The following is a 16,498-nucleotide window of genomic DNA, read 5'->3' as shown; positions in this document are numbered from 1 at the left end:
GAGGCAAAGCCCTAATTAACATATCAATTAATTTACAATATTCCTTTTAGTATTTTCTGTTTATTTTTGTCGATTTGAATAGCAATATGTATCAGGTTTGGGCTCAGATGTCAAATCTTCAGACTTTCTTTGACTCTCCTGTTTAAATAGGTTGCTTCTTTTTCTCTATTATTGCATACTAGTTATATAGCACTTAATAAATATTCAGTTATAAATACATATATATATATATATAATTTTGGTTTTCTTTATGGACTGCATCTTCCACAAATTTTAAATTTCACAAGGCAGAGATCTTGTCTATTTTATTTGCTAATCTAAACTCAGAGCTTGATGATATGGATATCCCCAATTACGGATACGATGATATAAATATCCCCAATTACGGTGTAGACACCAAGTAAATATTTGTGGAATGAAATGATTGGAAAGAAGATAGTAAATTTACATATAAAGGACATTTTTAAAAATCCGTTTTTACCTTCAAGTTATTTAAAATTCAGTCCTCTTAATTTTATGTTCTTTTTTGATCTAGTGCTTAAAATTTCTTCCTTTTTCATCTGGGTAACTGTCTTACAACTGGTAACTGTTTAAAGTTTCTGACATTTGTAACATTTGTTTAGCTTTCATAGGAGGTTGCCTCTAACTTTCTGTTTTATTCTTTGGGCCGTTAGAAATAAATTTCTATGATTTATTTCTAAAAATATCTTTTCACTCAGATTTCTATTTCACATATTTGTTCTTTGCAGTATTACTGAACACAACAGCTATAGCATATTCAAAAGTGATGTGTTATTTTATATATTGATTTTAATTGAAAGTTTCCCTGAAATCATATGACTTTGTTACAGTTTCCTGACTGCCGTGACATTTGGCAAAGAATTATTTCTTTTCCAGTTGGACTTTATAAATTATTGATTTAGAGTAAAGATTGGAATTTATTACTGTCATGTCATCTAATTTATATACTACTGGTAAAATTGATTCTTAAGCCAAGTGTATATGTTGAATTGTTACGTGTGTATGACTCTATGCTGATGAATTGGTGTCAGTATTAGTGACTTACTTGAACCTGCTTTTATGCTTCTTAAACTTTTCCTTATACATCCCTAAGAGAAGCTGCTTGACCCATAGTTCTGTATGCACAATCTGAAATACTTTTTTTTTTTTACATTTAACTTTTTTCTATCTCTTAGTTTTTGTTTTCGATTATTTATTTATTTATTTTTTGGAATTCACATAACATACAACTCACCTATTTAAAGCCAGAGTTCTGTAGGCATCATCTTAATCAATTTCTGAAAGATTTTCATCACCTCAAAGAGAAATTTCTGAACCCCTTAGCCATTACCCATTAATACTGCTCTCCCTCCAGCCCTAGACAACCACTAATCTACTTTCTGTCTCTATAGGTATTTTTAAAATACTGGACATTTTATATAAGTGCAGTTATAAAATGTGTGGTCCTTTGTGACTGGCTTCTTTCACTTAGCACAGTGTTTTCAAGGTTCATCCATGTTGACGTATGTATTAATAAATCCTTTAGTTTTAATTTAAAAATTTTAATTTTACTTAACCATGAAGAAGACGCTTTCTCCGGGGATTGGGGGGAATACTCTTTCTTCTTTTGCTATGTGTGTCTACTCTTTTTCCCACCTGTCCCAATCATTATCACTCACATACCCTAAGAATATACATATCTCATTTATAGATTCACAGATATGTTCTCAGAATTGGAGGACAGTATTACCTTTTTTTTTAACATCGTTATTGGAGTATAACTGCTTTACAATGGTGTGTTAGTTTCTGCTGTATAACGAAGTGAATCAGTTATACATATACATATATCCCCATATCTCTTCCCTCTGGCATCTCCCTCCCTCCCACCCTCCCTATCCCACCCCTCTAGGTGGTCACAAAGCACCGAGCTGATCTCCCTGTGCTATGCAGCTGCTTCCCACTAGCTATCTGTTTTACATTTGGTAGTGTATATATGACCATGCCACTCTCTCACTTCGTCCCAGCTTACACTTCCCCCCCCATGTCCTCAAGTCCATTCTCTATGTCTGTGTCTTTATTCCTATCCTGCCCCTAGGTTCTTCAGAACTTTTTTTTTTTTAGATTCCATATATATGTGTTAGCATACGGTATTTGTTTTTCTCTTTCTGACATACTTCACTCTGTATGACAGACTCTAGGTCCATCCACCTCACTACAAATAACTCAATTTCATTTCTTTTTATTGCTGAGTTATATTCCATTGTATATATGTGTATATCTTCTTTATCCATTCATCTGTCAGTGTACACTTAAGTTGCTTCCATGTCCTGGCTATTGTAAATAGAGCTGCAGTGAACATTGTGGTACATGACTCTTTTTGAATTATGGTTTTCTCAGGGTATATGCCCAGGACTGGGATTGCTGGCTCATATGGTAGCTCTATTTGTAGTTTTTTAAGGAACCTCCATACTGTTCTCCACAGTGGCTGTATCAATTTACATTCCCATCAATAGTGCAAGAGCTTCCCTTTTCTCCACACCCTCTCTGACATTGATTGTTTGTAGATTTTTTGATGATGGCCGTTCTGACTGGTGTGAGGTGATACCTCATTGCAGTTTTGATTTGCGTTTCTCTAATGATTAGTGATGTTGAGCATCCTTTCATGTGTTTGTTGGCAATCTGTATATCTTCTTTGGAGAATTGTCTGTTTAGGTCTTCTGCCCATTTTTGGATTGGGTTGTTTGTTTTTATATTGAGCTGCATGAGCTGCTTGTATTTTTTGGAGATTAATCCTTTGTCAGTTGCTTCATTTGCAAATATTTTCTCCTGAGGGTTGTCTTTTCGTCTTGTTTATGGTTTCCTTTGCTGTGCAAAAGCTTTTAAGTTTCATTAGGTCCCATTTTTTAAATTTTTGTGGTGCTGGGAAAACTGGACAGCTACACGTAAAAGAATGAAATTAGAACACTCCCTAACACCATACACAAAGATAAACTCAAAATGGATTAAAGACCTAAATGTAAGGCCAGACACTATCAAACTCTTAGAGGAAAACATAGGCAGAACACTCTAGGACATAAATCATAGCAAGATCCTTTTTGACCCACCTCCTAGAGAAATGGGAGTAAAAACAAAAATAGTGCCTTTTAAAAAGTCTCCACAGACCTTTAAAAAATATTTCAGGAAAAAGCGTTCTTTTAATTTAAAGCAGTGAAGCCCCCAACATCTCAGAGACTTCCTGTCTTATGGCCAACATTTAAGAGTTGGAGAGAGGCAAGTAGAGGCCTGAATGGGGACGAAGACTGGCCTGGCTGTGTGTTTCCAGGCCAGTTACATGTTTACTTTCTTCAGAGGAGCCCCACAACCACTCCCTTGGCTGATAGCAGGTAGGATCGCTTCTGGTATATAATGGTGACACCAGTTACCGTCGCTTAAGTGAATCCTTTGCTAGTTGCGTCAGTTAACATGCAACATAAGGATTATGTGTAGTTTTAGATATGGATCACTTTGCATTTCATAAATTTTATTATACATTACATAATAGATCTATGTTCACATAATTCTTCTTGGCCGCCCTCTTGGATAGCTTACTGGACAGGGAGCTGGACTTGTTCATCTGTATTCTGGTTTCCTTGGCTAGGCAAATCACTGGCTCTCAATAAATGCTTATCAAATTGAATTTCAGGTATTACTAAATTCATTAAAGGTTATATAAACCAGACTTGATTATGTTCTCTAAAATCATAGCCTGATGAATGGTAGGATGTGTGTGGGTTTACGTAGGGGAAGGACGGAGGGTTTTGAGCTGTGTGCTAGTTGTGTTTCCATAGTTCTTTAAGAGTTTGAAGGATATGGTCTTAATAAGTTGTCTCACTCCTACATCTTTAACAATTAAAATAGGAATTACTTTCAATTAACAGAAATTAAAGTTAAAATACTTTTCCAAAAAGCCTCCTCTAAAACAACTTTTTATAATTCAGTAGTTTTGTAATTTCCAGTGTTAAAACAAACCAAAAAGGTAAAGCTTATCTTCCTCAAGTATTAAGTGTTTTCGCAGTCTTTATAACATAGATTGTACTAGAGATATCGTTGATTCTTTCTAACAGTTGAGCATTTTAAGTTGTCACTGTAGTTAAAATTGGTCGGGAGTATTGGCTCTCTACTTGTATATATAATTTAGAAGTTCACAGGTTTGATAAACGTTTTTTTCTGACTGATTAAAGTACTCTTGACTTGGGTTCTCATTATCAGCTTAATAATAAAATAATAACAATAATACAGAATAACACTGCTTTTTATTACATAGCTTTATCATGTAATGTCATAGTGTCTGAGGTATTATTTCCTCCCAAACCTCCCCCCCACCGCTTTTTCTTTAAATAGGATAGGAAACTGAGGCTCAGAGAGTGACTTTCTTTAGATTGTACAGGCCAGAAGCTAGAGAGGCAAATCTGGAACCTTGGTTTTATGATTCCAAGTGGAAAAATCTTTCCCTATAGCGTTCTGCATCTGTTATTTATTCACGACTTACAGTTTGGATGTTGCAGAAGAAGTAGAAATAGTTTCTGTGCTCACTTTTTTCTACTGAATTGAACATAGACAATTGAAAACAATAAAAACTTAAGAATCTGCTTATTGTATTGGTTAGTACTCAGCGATATATAGCAGTGCAATACAGTAGAATACAGAAGTGCAGATCCCGTAAGTTGTCTGAAAATTTCATGTTTTCAGTGAATGTTTTAATCATTTATTTAATTTTGAGTTCAGAATTAAAAGTTAAATAAAATATAAAGGTAAAAATATAAAAACATGAATGTTGGTATAATTGTTTTTTTCTCTCCCAGACAGATATTGATTATGTAAATGGTGTTGTAGCCAACCTGGAGAAAGAGTAAGTTCTTCTTAATTATGGAAATGAAAATATTCTATTTACTATTATCTCTTGGCTTTTTGCTAAAAGAAAACACCTTCTTTTACAGTTCATTTTTTTCTGTGGAGTTCGGTGTTCACTGGACCACCTATCATTGGTCTTTTATATTATCATAAAGTATGTGTATATATATCAAGTTATCTGATGGGATACATTGGTGTATTTCATTTTGGAAAAGACTTGAATGTCATATATATGTAACACTACCAAACAACAATTTTTAATCTTGAAGACAGTGAATAGAGAGTCATATGAGATCACTTAAATCTTTCACCCTCTGTTTAGCAAGAAAAGAAATTTCTGCTGTCAGGATAGCTAGTCAGGTAGCAGTTTCAAACCTCAGTGCTAAACTATGTCTAAAAATCTGCAAAGGTTTATTAACAGTTTATTGTGAGTGGGGCGCATAGCAGATAACAGATGGACAGCTTAGTAAGCTGCAGATACCATTAGTTTTTATAATATTGCCTTTGTAGTTTTAAGAGCAGTATCATGAAATTAGTCCTGATATGGGTTTCTTCATTGAAATGTATCTCTTGTTGCCCCCAAAAGACATATCTTTTACTTTAAAAGGAAAGACAAAAGAGAAGCAAAGGTCCTTGTTTAAGATCATGTGCCTCTACCTTTGTCTATCAATGTGCTAAAACCAGAGATTTTTTTAAATGTATTTTTATGTTATACATATAAGTTGATCGTTAAGATATAAAATCCCACAGAACTTAAATAACTCAGCCAACCTTTCTCATGATAGATTTTCTAAAGAAATCAGTTCTGGCTTGGTGGAAATAATATCACCTCCTGAAAGCTATTATCCTGACTTGACAAACTTAAAAGAGACATTTGGAGATTCTAAAGAAAGAATAAGGTAAGCCTGTGCACCCTTGTGAGTATAATAGGTAATAAATGTCATCCTTGTTTATCGAAGCTTAACTCATTTTAGGGTTGAGCTGATTAGTTGAGAGCTAATGACTTTTTGATTATTTTATTGGAAATTCTGTGGAGTTTCTGATGAGAGGTTGAATTTGGTAAACCTAATGAATTTTATGACCGTGCTGTTCTGTGTTGTTATAACTTTTCTTAAGAGTATATTCAGTATAACTCAAAACTTAGTCCAGATAGAAATCTCATGTATGTATGTAACATAAATGAAAACAGATCCAATAAAAGTGATAAAAACAATAATACTCTTGTGCAAAATTGTATTGCAATAAAATCATTAGTCAGTTGAATTTATTTATCTCTGAATCTCTAAAATTGAAAGGAAAACTTTCCTTGTGGTGTTGTTAAAGACAAAGTAAGCTAAGAGATATTGGCATTATTTTGGGATTGCCTATAACCAGAAAAAGGGACAAAAGCACTGTGTTGGGAAGAGATTTATTGTATTTCTTGAGTGGTTAATTTGTCACAAAAACAGATTTGTCCCTATAATTGGTTAATTATCTCTCAATAAATATAATGTTATTTTAAAAATTTAGGATCGAATTTGTTTGAAAAAAACTCTGGATAGACTCAATAAATTCATATCAGCTTGTAAGATATTTTCTGGAGAAGTTTACTTAGTGGTTCAAAGCTTTTATTTTATTGTGTGCTTTTTTTTTAAAAACTGGCTTTTAGAAAAACCACTTCTCTTTTTCACATTGGTCAGTGTGTTTCTGTAGCCTGCCAAGGATTCACCAAAAGGACCTAATATTGTAAATTTTAATATGATGTTTTGGGTTTTTAAAGCATTTTTACCTGTATGTGAAGCACTAGTTCCTAGAGACATTAAGATATTACTGGAAAAGGGGGCTGTGGTCAAGAAAATTTGGAAAATATTGGATTAAAAACTTTTTTTCAACAAATGTATTTACTGCTTAATGTTTAAATGCCTCTAATATTACTAATACGTCTCTAGAAGAGGAATATGTGTTCTTCCCAAACTTACTTGACATTAGACTCCTTTTTTCCTCAGGACACCTTGAGGATTAGTGTTTTTGAGAATATATTTCGATAAAGACTTCATTAGAGAAGAGTGAATTCTCATTCACTCTCTCCTAAGTGGATATATCCTGTATGTGTGATATCCATCCATCTATTTATCTATCTACCTATCTTTCTAATACATAACTATACATTGGGTATATATATAATATCGTGTATACAATATGTGATGTATATATTGCATATGTATATATTATAAAATATTTTATATATTATAAAATAGTATACATCTAACCTTATTTTGCTAACTTTGAGTCTGATTCCTAACTTATTTTTATTTTTTTTTTGGCTGCGTTGGGTCTTCGTTGCTGCGCACAGACTTTCTGTAGTTGAGGCGAGCGGGGGCTACTCTTCATTGCGGTGCGCGATCTTCTCATTGCACTGGCTTCTCTTGTTGCGGAGCACGGGCTCTAGGCGTGTGGGCCTCAGTAGTTATGGCACGCAGGCTCAGTAGTTGTGGCTCTCGGGCTCTAGAGCGCAGGCTCAGTAGTTGTGGCACACAGGCTTAGTTGCTCAGCTGCATATGGGATCTTCCCGGGCCAGGGATAAAATCCGTGTCCCCTGCATTGGCAGGTGGATTCTTAACCACTGTGCCACCAGGGAAGTCCCTAACTTTTTTTGAAAATTTTTATTTCAGATGGAGAACAAAGCAAAACCTCGATTATTGTTTTCTAATGATGTATGCTCAGGAAAAGGGCACATATTACATCCAGGTAAGTGTGTGTTTGGTTTTTTTTTCACACTTTTAAAGGAAAAGTAATATGAAGGGTATATTTTCATTAAAACGAAGTTTTGAAAGCATAAACCCTCTAAAATATATAAGATCATAACAGTATGCCAGAGCAGAAGGGTTGATCACATCACTGAGAACGTGGGCTCTGCAGTTCCACTCGCTGGTTTAGCTCATAATTATTTTGGTGGTCTTATGGTAAATAGTTGTTTTGTGCACGTCAATACATTTTCATTTGTACTGAAGATAATAAAGTTGACATTTAGTTCTAATGGTGCAACTTTTAGCAGCATGGCTAAAACAGTAAGTCCATCATGATAAGGGTTTTAAGTTAGCCAGGTAGGCAACAACTTAAATAATTCTAGGAAGCTCTTTCAAACTTTTAAGCTTAAATTTCACCACTGGAATTTCACTTCTTTAACCAAACGTCTTTATCCCTTGTTCACAATGCAAATACCCCTGAGAGGTATATGGCACACGAAGCCTGTCAATTGTTTTTTTTTCCAGTATAAAAAGTTTATTAGATCCTTTCCTGGGTGGATGTTTGGATGAGAGTGGCAAGAAGCAGCCCTGGTCCCTGAACAGGAAGGACATGATTAAGCAGCTGTTGGCAGGGGCTGGGGAGGGAGAGAAGGAAGAAAAGAGGCTGACATCACATGGGAAGGTGGACTTCTTGAGGGCAGACTTTGTCTCCTTTGACATTGTACCTCGAGCCAGCTGCATTCAAGTGTGCGTGAACCCTTCCTTGGTTCACAGGATGGAAAATGGAAATGATGATAGAGTGCAACATTGTCTATAACAGGATGCAACAGCTGTGCATATAAAAAAAACACAGCATCCTAGATATAGGTAGTACATTTCCTCTAAATACATTAGAGAAGTCTGATTTTAGTTTTAAGATAATAATTTCATAGCATTTTATTTTAATGTATACCAAATATTATGGTAGTTGAACCCTGCTCTTTGTTCTAGGACCAGTATATAAATATTTACATTATGGTCAAGAACTTTATAGAGAGAATTTAAAAGTGTAGCTATATCACTTTTAAAATTTGTTTCCAATTTTCTTCCAATGGAAGAATTAATGGAACCTTAAAGCTTTTGGGGGGAGTGTAGGAAAAGTTAATATTTAAAAATTGAGAAAAGGATGGGAGTTAAGAAAGAGGATGGTAAGGAAAACTTCCCCTAAGCAGGGTCAATCTATGATGTATTATAACAATAACAGCTGCTATAAACTAACATTTATTGCATACTTACCATGTGTCAGGCATTGTTCTTTAAAATTTATGTTTTTCACATATTAACTCATTTAATACAACCCTTTTTATAACAGGAGTGTACTGTGCATACTGTCTTAAAGCCTGTTTTGCTGTCATTTAACATACTGTAGACACCTTTATATGCCAGTAATTATAGATTGGTATAATTTTTAATTGCTTCTTGAAGTACCATTTTTCAGCTATCACGATGATCTTATTGTTGGTCATTAAGATTGCTACCAGCTTTTCAGGTCTTTCACGTATGGATCCACTGAACATTCTTAAAATTACCCTATTTGCCCAAAAATTATGCCTCAGAAAAGAGGGAGTTGCTTTACCTTCAGGTCTTTACATAATGTATAGAATTCTCTCAGTGAGTTCATTATGATGTACAAAGTATTGTAATCCAGACTCCATAATTATCCCAGGGACATGACTTCAACATTGCATATGTTGGGGGTGTATCCTACCCAAGACCTTTTTTTTAAATTAATTTATTTAATTTATTTATTTATTTTGGCTGTGTTGGGTCTTTGTTGCTGCGTGCGGGTTTTCTCTAGTTACGGCGAGCAGGGGCTACTCTTCATTGCAGTGCACGGGCTTCTCATTGCAGTGGCTTCTCCTGTCGCGGAGCACAGGCTCTAGGTGCGTGGGCTTCAGTAGTTGTGGCATGAGGGCTCAGTAGTTGTGGCTCGCGGGCTCTAGAGCACAGGCTCAGTAGTTGTGACTTGTGGGCTTAGTTGCTGCGCGGCATGTGGGATGTTCCCGGACCAGGGATCGAACCTGTGTCCCCTGTATTGGCAGGCGGATTCCTAACCACTGTGCCAACAGGGAGGTCCCTATATAGCATTCTTGAAATGACAAAATTATGGAGATGGAGAACACTCTTGGTTACCAGAGGCTAGGAAGGGGGGAGAGGAGGGAGGTGGCTGAGGATGTAAAGGGTAGCATGAAAGCCCCTGTGATGGAACCGATCTGTGTCCTAGCTCTACTAGTGCTCTTGCACATGTACACGTGTTAAGATTGCATGGAGCTAAACACACAGACACACAACTACACACAACTGAGTGCATGTAAAACTGGTGAAATTTGAATAATGTGGTTGAATTGTATCAGAGTCAATTTCCTGGTAGTGATATTGTGCTGTAATTATATTGGAGGATATATATTGGGGGTATGTTGGGTCTCTGTATTATTTTTTATAGCTGCATATGAATCTACAGTTATCTTTAAAAGTTTCTTAAAAAGTGAAGTTGTTTGATGAGGTGTGAGAGTGGAAGAAAGCAATTTTTCTAATTTAATATAAAAAAATGTAAATTTTTGGTGGTAACCAAATTTAGTGCACTACATTTTAAGTAGGCATTTAATTATTTCACCTACACTTCTGTATATTTAAATCAGTCCCAAGCTTGTTTTTGTTTTTTAAATTGGGGTATAGTTGCTTCACAATGTTGTGTTAATTTCTGCTATACGACGAAGTGAATCAACTATATGTGTACATATATTCCCTCCCTCTTGGACTTCCCTCCCACACTCCCCCATCCCACCCATCTAGGTCACCACGGAGCACCGAACTGAGCTCCCTGCGCTATATAGCAGGTTCCCACTAGCTATCTGTTTTACACATGGTGTATATGTCAATCCCAATCTCCCAATTCATCCCCGCCTCGCTCCCCCCCCGCCATGTCCACACGTGTGTTCCCTACGTCTGCATCTCTATTCCAAGCTTGTTTTTTAATCTACTTATTGGAAAAGCTTGGAAGTACCTGGTATTGGGGGTCATCTTTCCTTTGGGCGTCCATGGCCAATGTTTGCGTGTGAGTGTGGGCATCTCTTCTTTGGGAAAGCAAGGTTAGGTGCCAGCGGGGCTTTGTGCTTTGTCTGGTTTTCCCTCTGGCTTCCCTACAAGCTCTGAGGGTGTAAAACTTGTCTTTTCTGTTCACTGGTGGGTTCCCAGTGTTTAGTACTGTGTCTGGAACATAATCAAAGCTCAGTAGATATTGGGTGAGTCAAAATCATACCTTTCCAAATATTGCTACTGTTTCTTCACAGATAGGAAGAAAGCTTATAGGACTTAAACACATGAAAAAATCTAAATACTAAAACAAGTGAAAATTACTTGCAGATAACTAGAAATGATAATGTGTCATTAAGAAAAGGAAGGGGCTTCCCTGGTGGTGCAGTGGTTGAGAGTCTGCCAGCTGATGCAGGGGACATGGGTTCATGCCCGGGTCTGGGAGGATCCCACATGCCGCGGAGCGGCTGGGCCTGTGAGCCGTGGCCGCTGGGCCTGTGCGCCGTGGCCGCTGGGCCTGTGCGTCTGGAGCCTGTGCTCCGCAGCGGGAGAGGCCACAACAGTGAGAGGCCCATGTACCGCAAAAAAAAAAAAAAAAAGGAAGAGTTTTCTTATGATATTAAAATCATCAATGGAAAAGAATATTAAAAAATAATGTATATATGTAAAAAAAATCATCTTATGACTTTAAAATTTTATGAAAGGAGATTTGGGGAGGAAGTCTTTGCAGATACTCTTGATCTCTGGTCTCTGTCAACTCCCTCTTGAACTGGTAAACATTCCAGTAACACACGTGGTGATGGCAGAGCACATGGGGTTAACTGGCGCTCTGAGTTGCTACAGCTTCTTAAGTATTTTGAAGATACCTTTTAAACTATAAAAAGAGAACTTTTAGGAACCCATCCTACAGAAATGAATAGCACTGATATGAAGTGTAAGCATTGTTTGCATTGACAAAGCATGAGAAACAACCTGGGTGTCTGCCTGTGAGCAGGTGAATGATTTGTCCATCAATCCCAGGGAATAGTATGAATCTGCTAGAGAGAATGCTTTAAATATATACTCTTTAACCTGGAAAGATATTCATGATATATTAAGAGAAAAAAGCCAGTTTCATAATGTGATCCCTTTTTAATAAAAATGTAAAGGTGGTGGGAACCTTCAGGTAGGTATGGGTCTACCTGTGCTGTATGCCCATATTGAAGGTGTCCAGTGGGTGCACACCCAACCTTGAACATTGGTCACTTCTACTAGCAGGGTGGAGGGCAGAGGAGAGCTGCTAGCTTTTTTTTTTTTTTTTGACTTGTTACATGTATTATGTAAAAAGCAAAAAAAAAAAAAAGAAAAAATTAAAAGGCCTATAAAATTCTTTTCCTTTGAAAAGAAAACAGGATAGTGTGAAATCATGTTGGGAGCCATAAAAGAACCAAAAGGAGTAATTCATGGAGTGGTTTTGTTATTTCCCGTGGTAAGGGAGTGGTTTTGTTGACTTGCTATGTGCATCTGCCATTTTATTTTCCTTGCTTTCTTTTAATAAAATTTATTTTTATTTTAGTTATTTTTTATAATTTTTCCTTTTTATTTTATCATTATTATTATTATGTATTTTTTGGCCACACCACGTGGCATGTGGGATCTTCCCTGACCAGGGATGGAACCCGTGCCCCCTGCATTGGAAACGTGGAGTCTTAACCACTGGACTGCTAGGAAAGTCCTAAAATTAATTTTTATATTTTCATCATTTTTGACCATTGTTTCCTTGATTGTCATTATAAAAGTGTGCTTCAGTTTTTCCATAGTAAAGGATGTTCTCTTTAAATCTTCCTTCTCTTTCTGATTTATTAATATGATTGTTCAACTTTCTTTAGCTTGAAGATGATATTATTGTCAAGCAGAATTACTTTAACACCATAAAAAATTTTGCACTTCAACTTTCTTCTGAGGAATGGATGATACTTGAGTTCTCCCAGCTGGGCTTCATTGGTAAGAAAAGTTTTAGATTTATTTACTTTTCAGAAATAACTGGGACTTAGAATCTTAGACTATTTTTTTTTTACCTTAAAGTTGTCTTTTTTCCTCTGGAAATGGATTGCTTTTGAGAAAATTTAATTTTGGTAAACTTCTGTGTATAAAATGTTGAAAGTCAACCCAAAATAGTATTTGGAGAGTTCTAAGATGGTAATATTTACTCTGGAGTTCTGCAAGGCAGCCCTGCTGGCTTTTCATGTCCACAGAGAGCCAATCACTGTCCTGGGGAGCATGTCTGGTTCCTTCTCGGACACTTCGAGTTCCTGTTTTAAAGCCCAGAGCTTTTGCAAGATTGGGGTTCTTTTAAGAAGAGTCCTGCACTAGTGGTTTTCTAATAGGAATTCCTGGTATTTGACATAGTACATGAAGTTCTTGTTCAGTCATTAGTTTGTATTCATGTATTGCTTTCAGGGACTAGTAAGGGTACTTATTTTTAAAGTTTTTTTTCATTAAAATTCCTAAAGTATTCAACTAAAGAGAATATGTTTAAAGTTGAAGGTTGAAGGAAATTTATAGGTCTTAAAAAACACCCCAGAGAGTAACATTTCGCTGCCTCTAATGCTTTAAATCTGTAAGTATTAGAGGCTGGGGCTTTGATCTTGTTGATCATTTATCTCAAAACTTAATTTAAGACTCAAAAAACATCTTTATTTGTGAAGGTTTCAGTGAAGACAAAATCAGGAGTCCTTGTTTTTGCTTGTATTGATTTAGTTAAATTTTTTTTTTTTTTTTTACTTAAACCTCTTAAGTCCCTTTTTTATGGGAAGAATTTTAATAAGACATGAAGGAAAAATCTCCAGCTTGCTTCTTGAATCCTTTGAGCTAGTAGTTGTATGATAGACTTTGTAATGGAGAAAGTTAGGAGTTCAGTACCTACTTCTGTTTATACTCAGGTGACAACTAAACTTAGCTAAAGCAAGTTTGCTTTTGATAAGACAGGTGGGGAAATTATTGATAATGATTTATAGTTGAAAGCACAAGCTTTCGTGTATTTGTTGTACGGATTTCACTCATTTAAGCTGTTTTGTTGCTTGGCTTCTTTATTACAGTTACTGATTGGGAATATCTTTTCAGGTAAAATGTTTCAAGCGCCAGACCTCACTCTGATTGTGGAATTCATATTTATGTTCTATAAGGAGAAACCCATTGATTGGCTCTTGGACCATATTCTGTGGGTGAAAGTCTGCAACCCTGAAAAAGATGCAGTAAGTTAATTTCTTATGCGGGTAGAAGAGGCTTCTTTTATGTTTTTAGTGAAAGTGATGACTCTTAGGGAACCAGATGTTGTAAACGAACAGTTAAATAGGTAGCTGAAAGAAAACAGTGTTCCCACTTACCAGTGTAAGTGCTTGCCTTCTTTCTAGAACTACAAGAAGTTCCTGTTCTGGAGGGACTTTTAAGTCAGTGAAGCACACCTTTCTTTAAATTGCTGATGAATGTTTATTGTGTCTTGAGGCTCTGGTGTTTCCTTGCTGTTGGCCATATCTGTCCTGTGTCAGGGGGGAGTTGTTTTGGTTTTCTTCACATCCTCTGTCAGCTTTCTTTTTTCAAATACTTTGGGGACAATATGGGACCCCAGCACACCTGGATATAATGAATAGAATGGAGGTCATATTTTATACCAAAACAATGACAAGTCAAAAGTGTACCTTTTTTGTATTGTGTGACTTGTAAGAAGCCAATGTTCATGCTGATATGCTGACCTTTGGGATGTTGGTGACAGGGTAAGTCAGTAAACAATGATTTTTGCTTGGACTATGCAAATATTAAGTTATCTCCACTGAAATCTTATTGTAGAAAGTAAATTAATATGTTTTTCTTGTCTCATTTGAATTGTATCTCTGGAAAAATTTTTTAAATTATTGGCTGTAAGCATAAATAAAATATGAATACACATTCTTAAAAATGAATGAGTCACTTTGACATGTAATAACAAGGAAATCTTTATTATAAGCATATGTCATTATAGTGTTGACTTATTCTCACAAACAAACATTTAATTTGATTTCATGACCTTATATTCCCTAGAACAGTTTGATCATCCTATCTGCCAGTTAGCTTTTAGGACACCCTCTTCAGGTGTCTGTAAGCTATTGCTTTCTCTCTCTTTTAAAAATAACCACTTTCTTAGAGCAAATCACGGTGTGTAGCGAAATAGCAGAGTACCAGCTTTCCAAAAATGACTGAACATATAAATCGATTCGATCAACTCATTTTTACGAGGTAAGCCCTTACCTGTATTTTCTTTGTGATTTACAGGAATTTTTATTGTAGGACACAGAACAATTCATGTCATCTTTACATTTGTACAACACACTTGCCTTTAATTGGTCCTGTGCAGTTTTACCTAATATGGTGGTTAGGTTCTTAAGTGAGCTTGTGAGGTGAAAATCTCTGAAAGTAAAAATTAAAACCATGAAGATACATTCTTCCACCCTTCTTTCTATGGCCTGTAATTTTTCAGCTGCTTCCACTAGGATGTCACGGAAGCTGTCACCACATACTTGCTGGCTCCAGAATCACATTCCTTTGACAGGGGTCTAGGAGACCCTTCCATTCACACTTACTTCACTGAGCATAATACCCTCAAGCTTCATCCATGTTGTTGCAAATGGAAAGATTTCTTTTTTTTATGTTTGAGTAGTATTCCTGTGTGTGTGTGTGTGTGTGTATGTGTGTACGTGTACACAGCACACCTTTATCCATTCATCCATTGATGGGCACTTAGGTTGTTTCCATATCGTGGCTATTGTAAATAATGTGGTGAACATAGGGGTGCATGTGTCTTTTCTGATTAGTGTTTTCGTGTTCCTTGGATAAATACCCAGAAGTGGGATTGATGGGTCATATGGTACTTCCTAGTTTTTTGAGGAATCTCCATACTGTTTTCCACAGTGGCTGTACCAGTTTACATTCCCACCAATAGTACCAAGCAAAAACAAACACGTAGTTACAAGAACAGAGTGGTGGTTACCAGACGGGACGGGGCAGGGGTTGAGTGGCGGGGTGAAATGGGTAAAGGGGGTCAGCTGTATGGTGATGGATGGAAACTGACTTGGTGAGAACACTGTAGTGTATACAGAAGTAGAAGTATAATGTGTATTTGAAACTTATATAATGTTATAAACCAATGTTACTTTAAAAAAAAAAAAGCATTCACACATTCTTCCAAAGGTTTATGGACCTGCTTTGACTCTTCGGGCCCGAATGTGTCATTCGTTGCCTGTGTGTTGAGTGGCGGGCTCGGTCTCAGGCACTGCTGCTTGTCATCCTCTCTCGCCTCCACTGTCCCACCTCCCCTCTCCTCGCTCCTCCCCTGTCCTCTCCCTCCCTTACCTTCCCTCTCCTTCCACTTGAGTGTTTTATTTGTGTAAATAAAACATACAATTTCACCTCTACTCTCCTGTTAGCAATAATGCTAATGAAGTAAACCTCTTGAGAAAAATTAGGCATTTTAACACCCAGGAAATAATTGGAGGTCTTTCAAAGTGGAAGTGTCTTATACATTTGTCTTTTTCAGTATGTTCTGGGCCCAAAACTTATACAAGTCATTGAAAATGGAAAGGGTTTATAAAAGCATGACAAGGTAGCCATGGCTGTCCTGAAGCACTGAGCTAACGAATGCACGAGAGTCCTGCCAGGGCTGTAGGTCCCACATGCCATGATCACACGAGAGCAGCTTATAATCGAAAATATGGGCCATGGGGCACTTAGAGCTGAAACATAGGTGTCTCCCAACTGTGCTGAGTTGGATTTGTCTGGTTTTTTTTTTTTTGCAGTAC

At 36.5% G+C, this 16,498-nt stretch overlaps 1 protein-coding gene across 1 annotated transcript in view; it reads left to right on the top strand.

Moving 5' to 3' along the window:
• MGAT4A (alpha-1,3-mannosyl-glycoprotein 4-beta-N-acetylglucosaminyltransferase A) overlaps positions 1-16,498 on the top strand; it is a 107,263-nt gene that overhangs the window by 75,196 nt on the left and 15,569 nt on the right. Inside the window, exons 6-10 of the mRNA XM_082672385.1 lie at positions 4,842-4,888; positions 5,676-5,789; positions 7,542-7,617; positions 12,557-12,671; positions 13,791-13,921. Coding sequence (XP_082528511.1) covers positions 4,842-4,888; positions 5,676-5,789; positions 7,542-7,617; positions 12,557-12,671; positions 13,791-13,921 — 483 coding nt within the window. The remainder of the gene's footprint in view (positions 1-4,841; positions 4,889-5,675; positions 5,790-7,541; positions 7,618-12,556; positions 12,672-13,790; positions 13,922-16,498) is intronic.

The sequence above is a fragment of the Grampus griseus genome, assembly GCF_964374135.1.
Source record: "Grampus griseus genome assembly, chromosome: 15".
Lineage (NCBI taxonomy): Eukaryota > Metazoa > Chordata > Mammalia > Artiodactyla > Delphinidae > Grampus > Grampus griseus.
The sequence above is the reverse complement of the archived record's forward strand: the minus strand, read 5'-3'. Positions and strand labels throughout refer to the sequence as shown.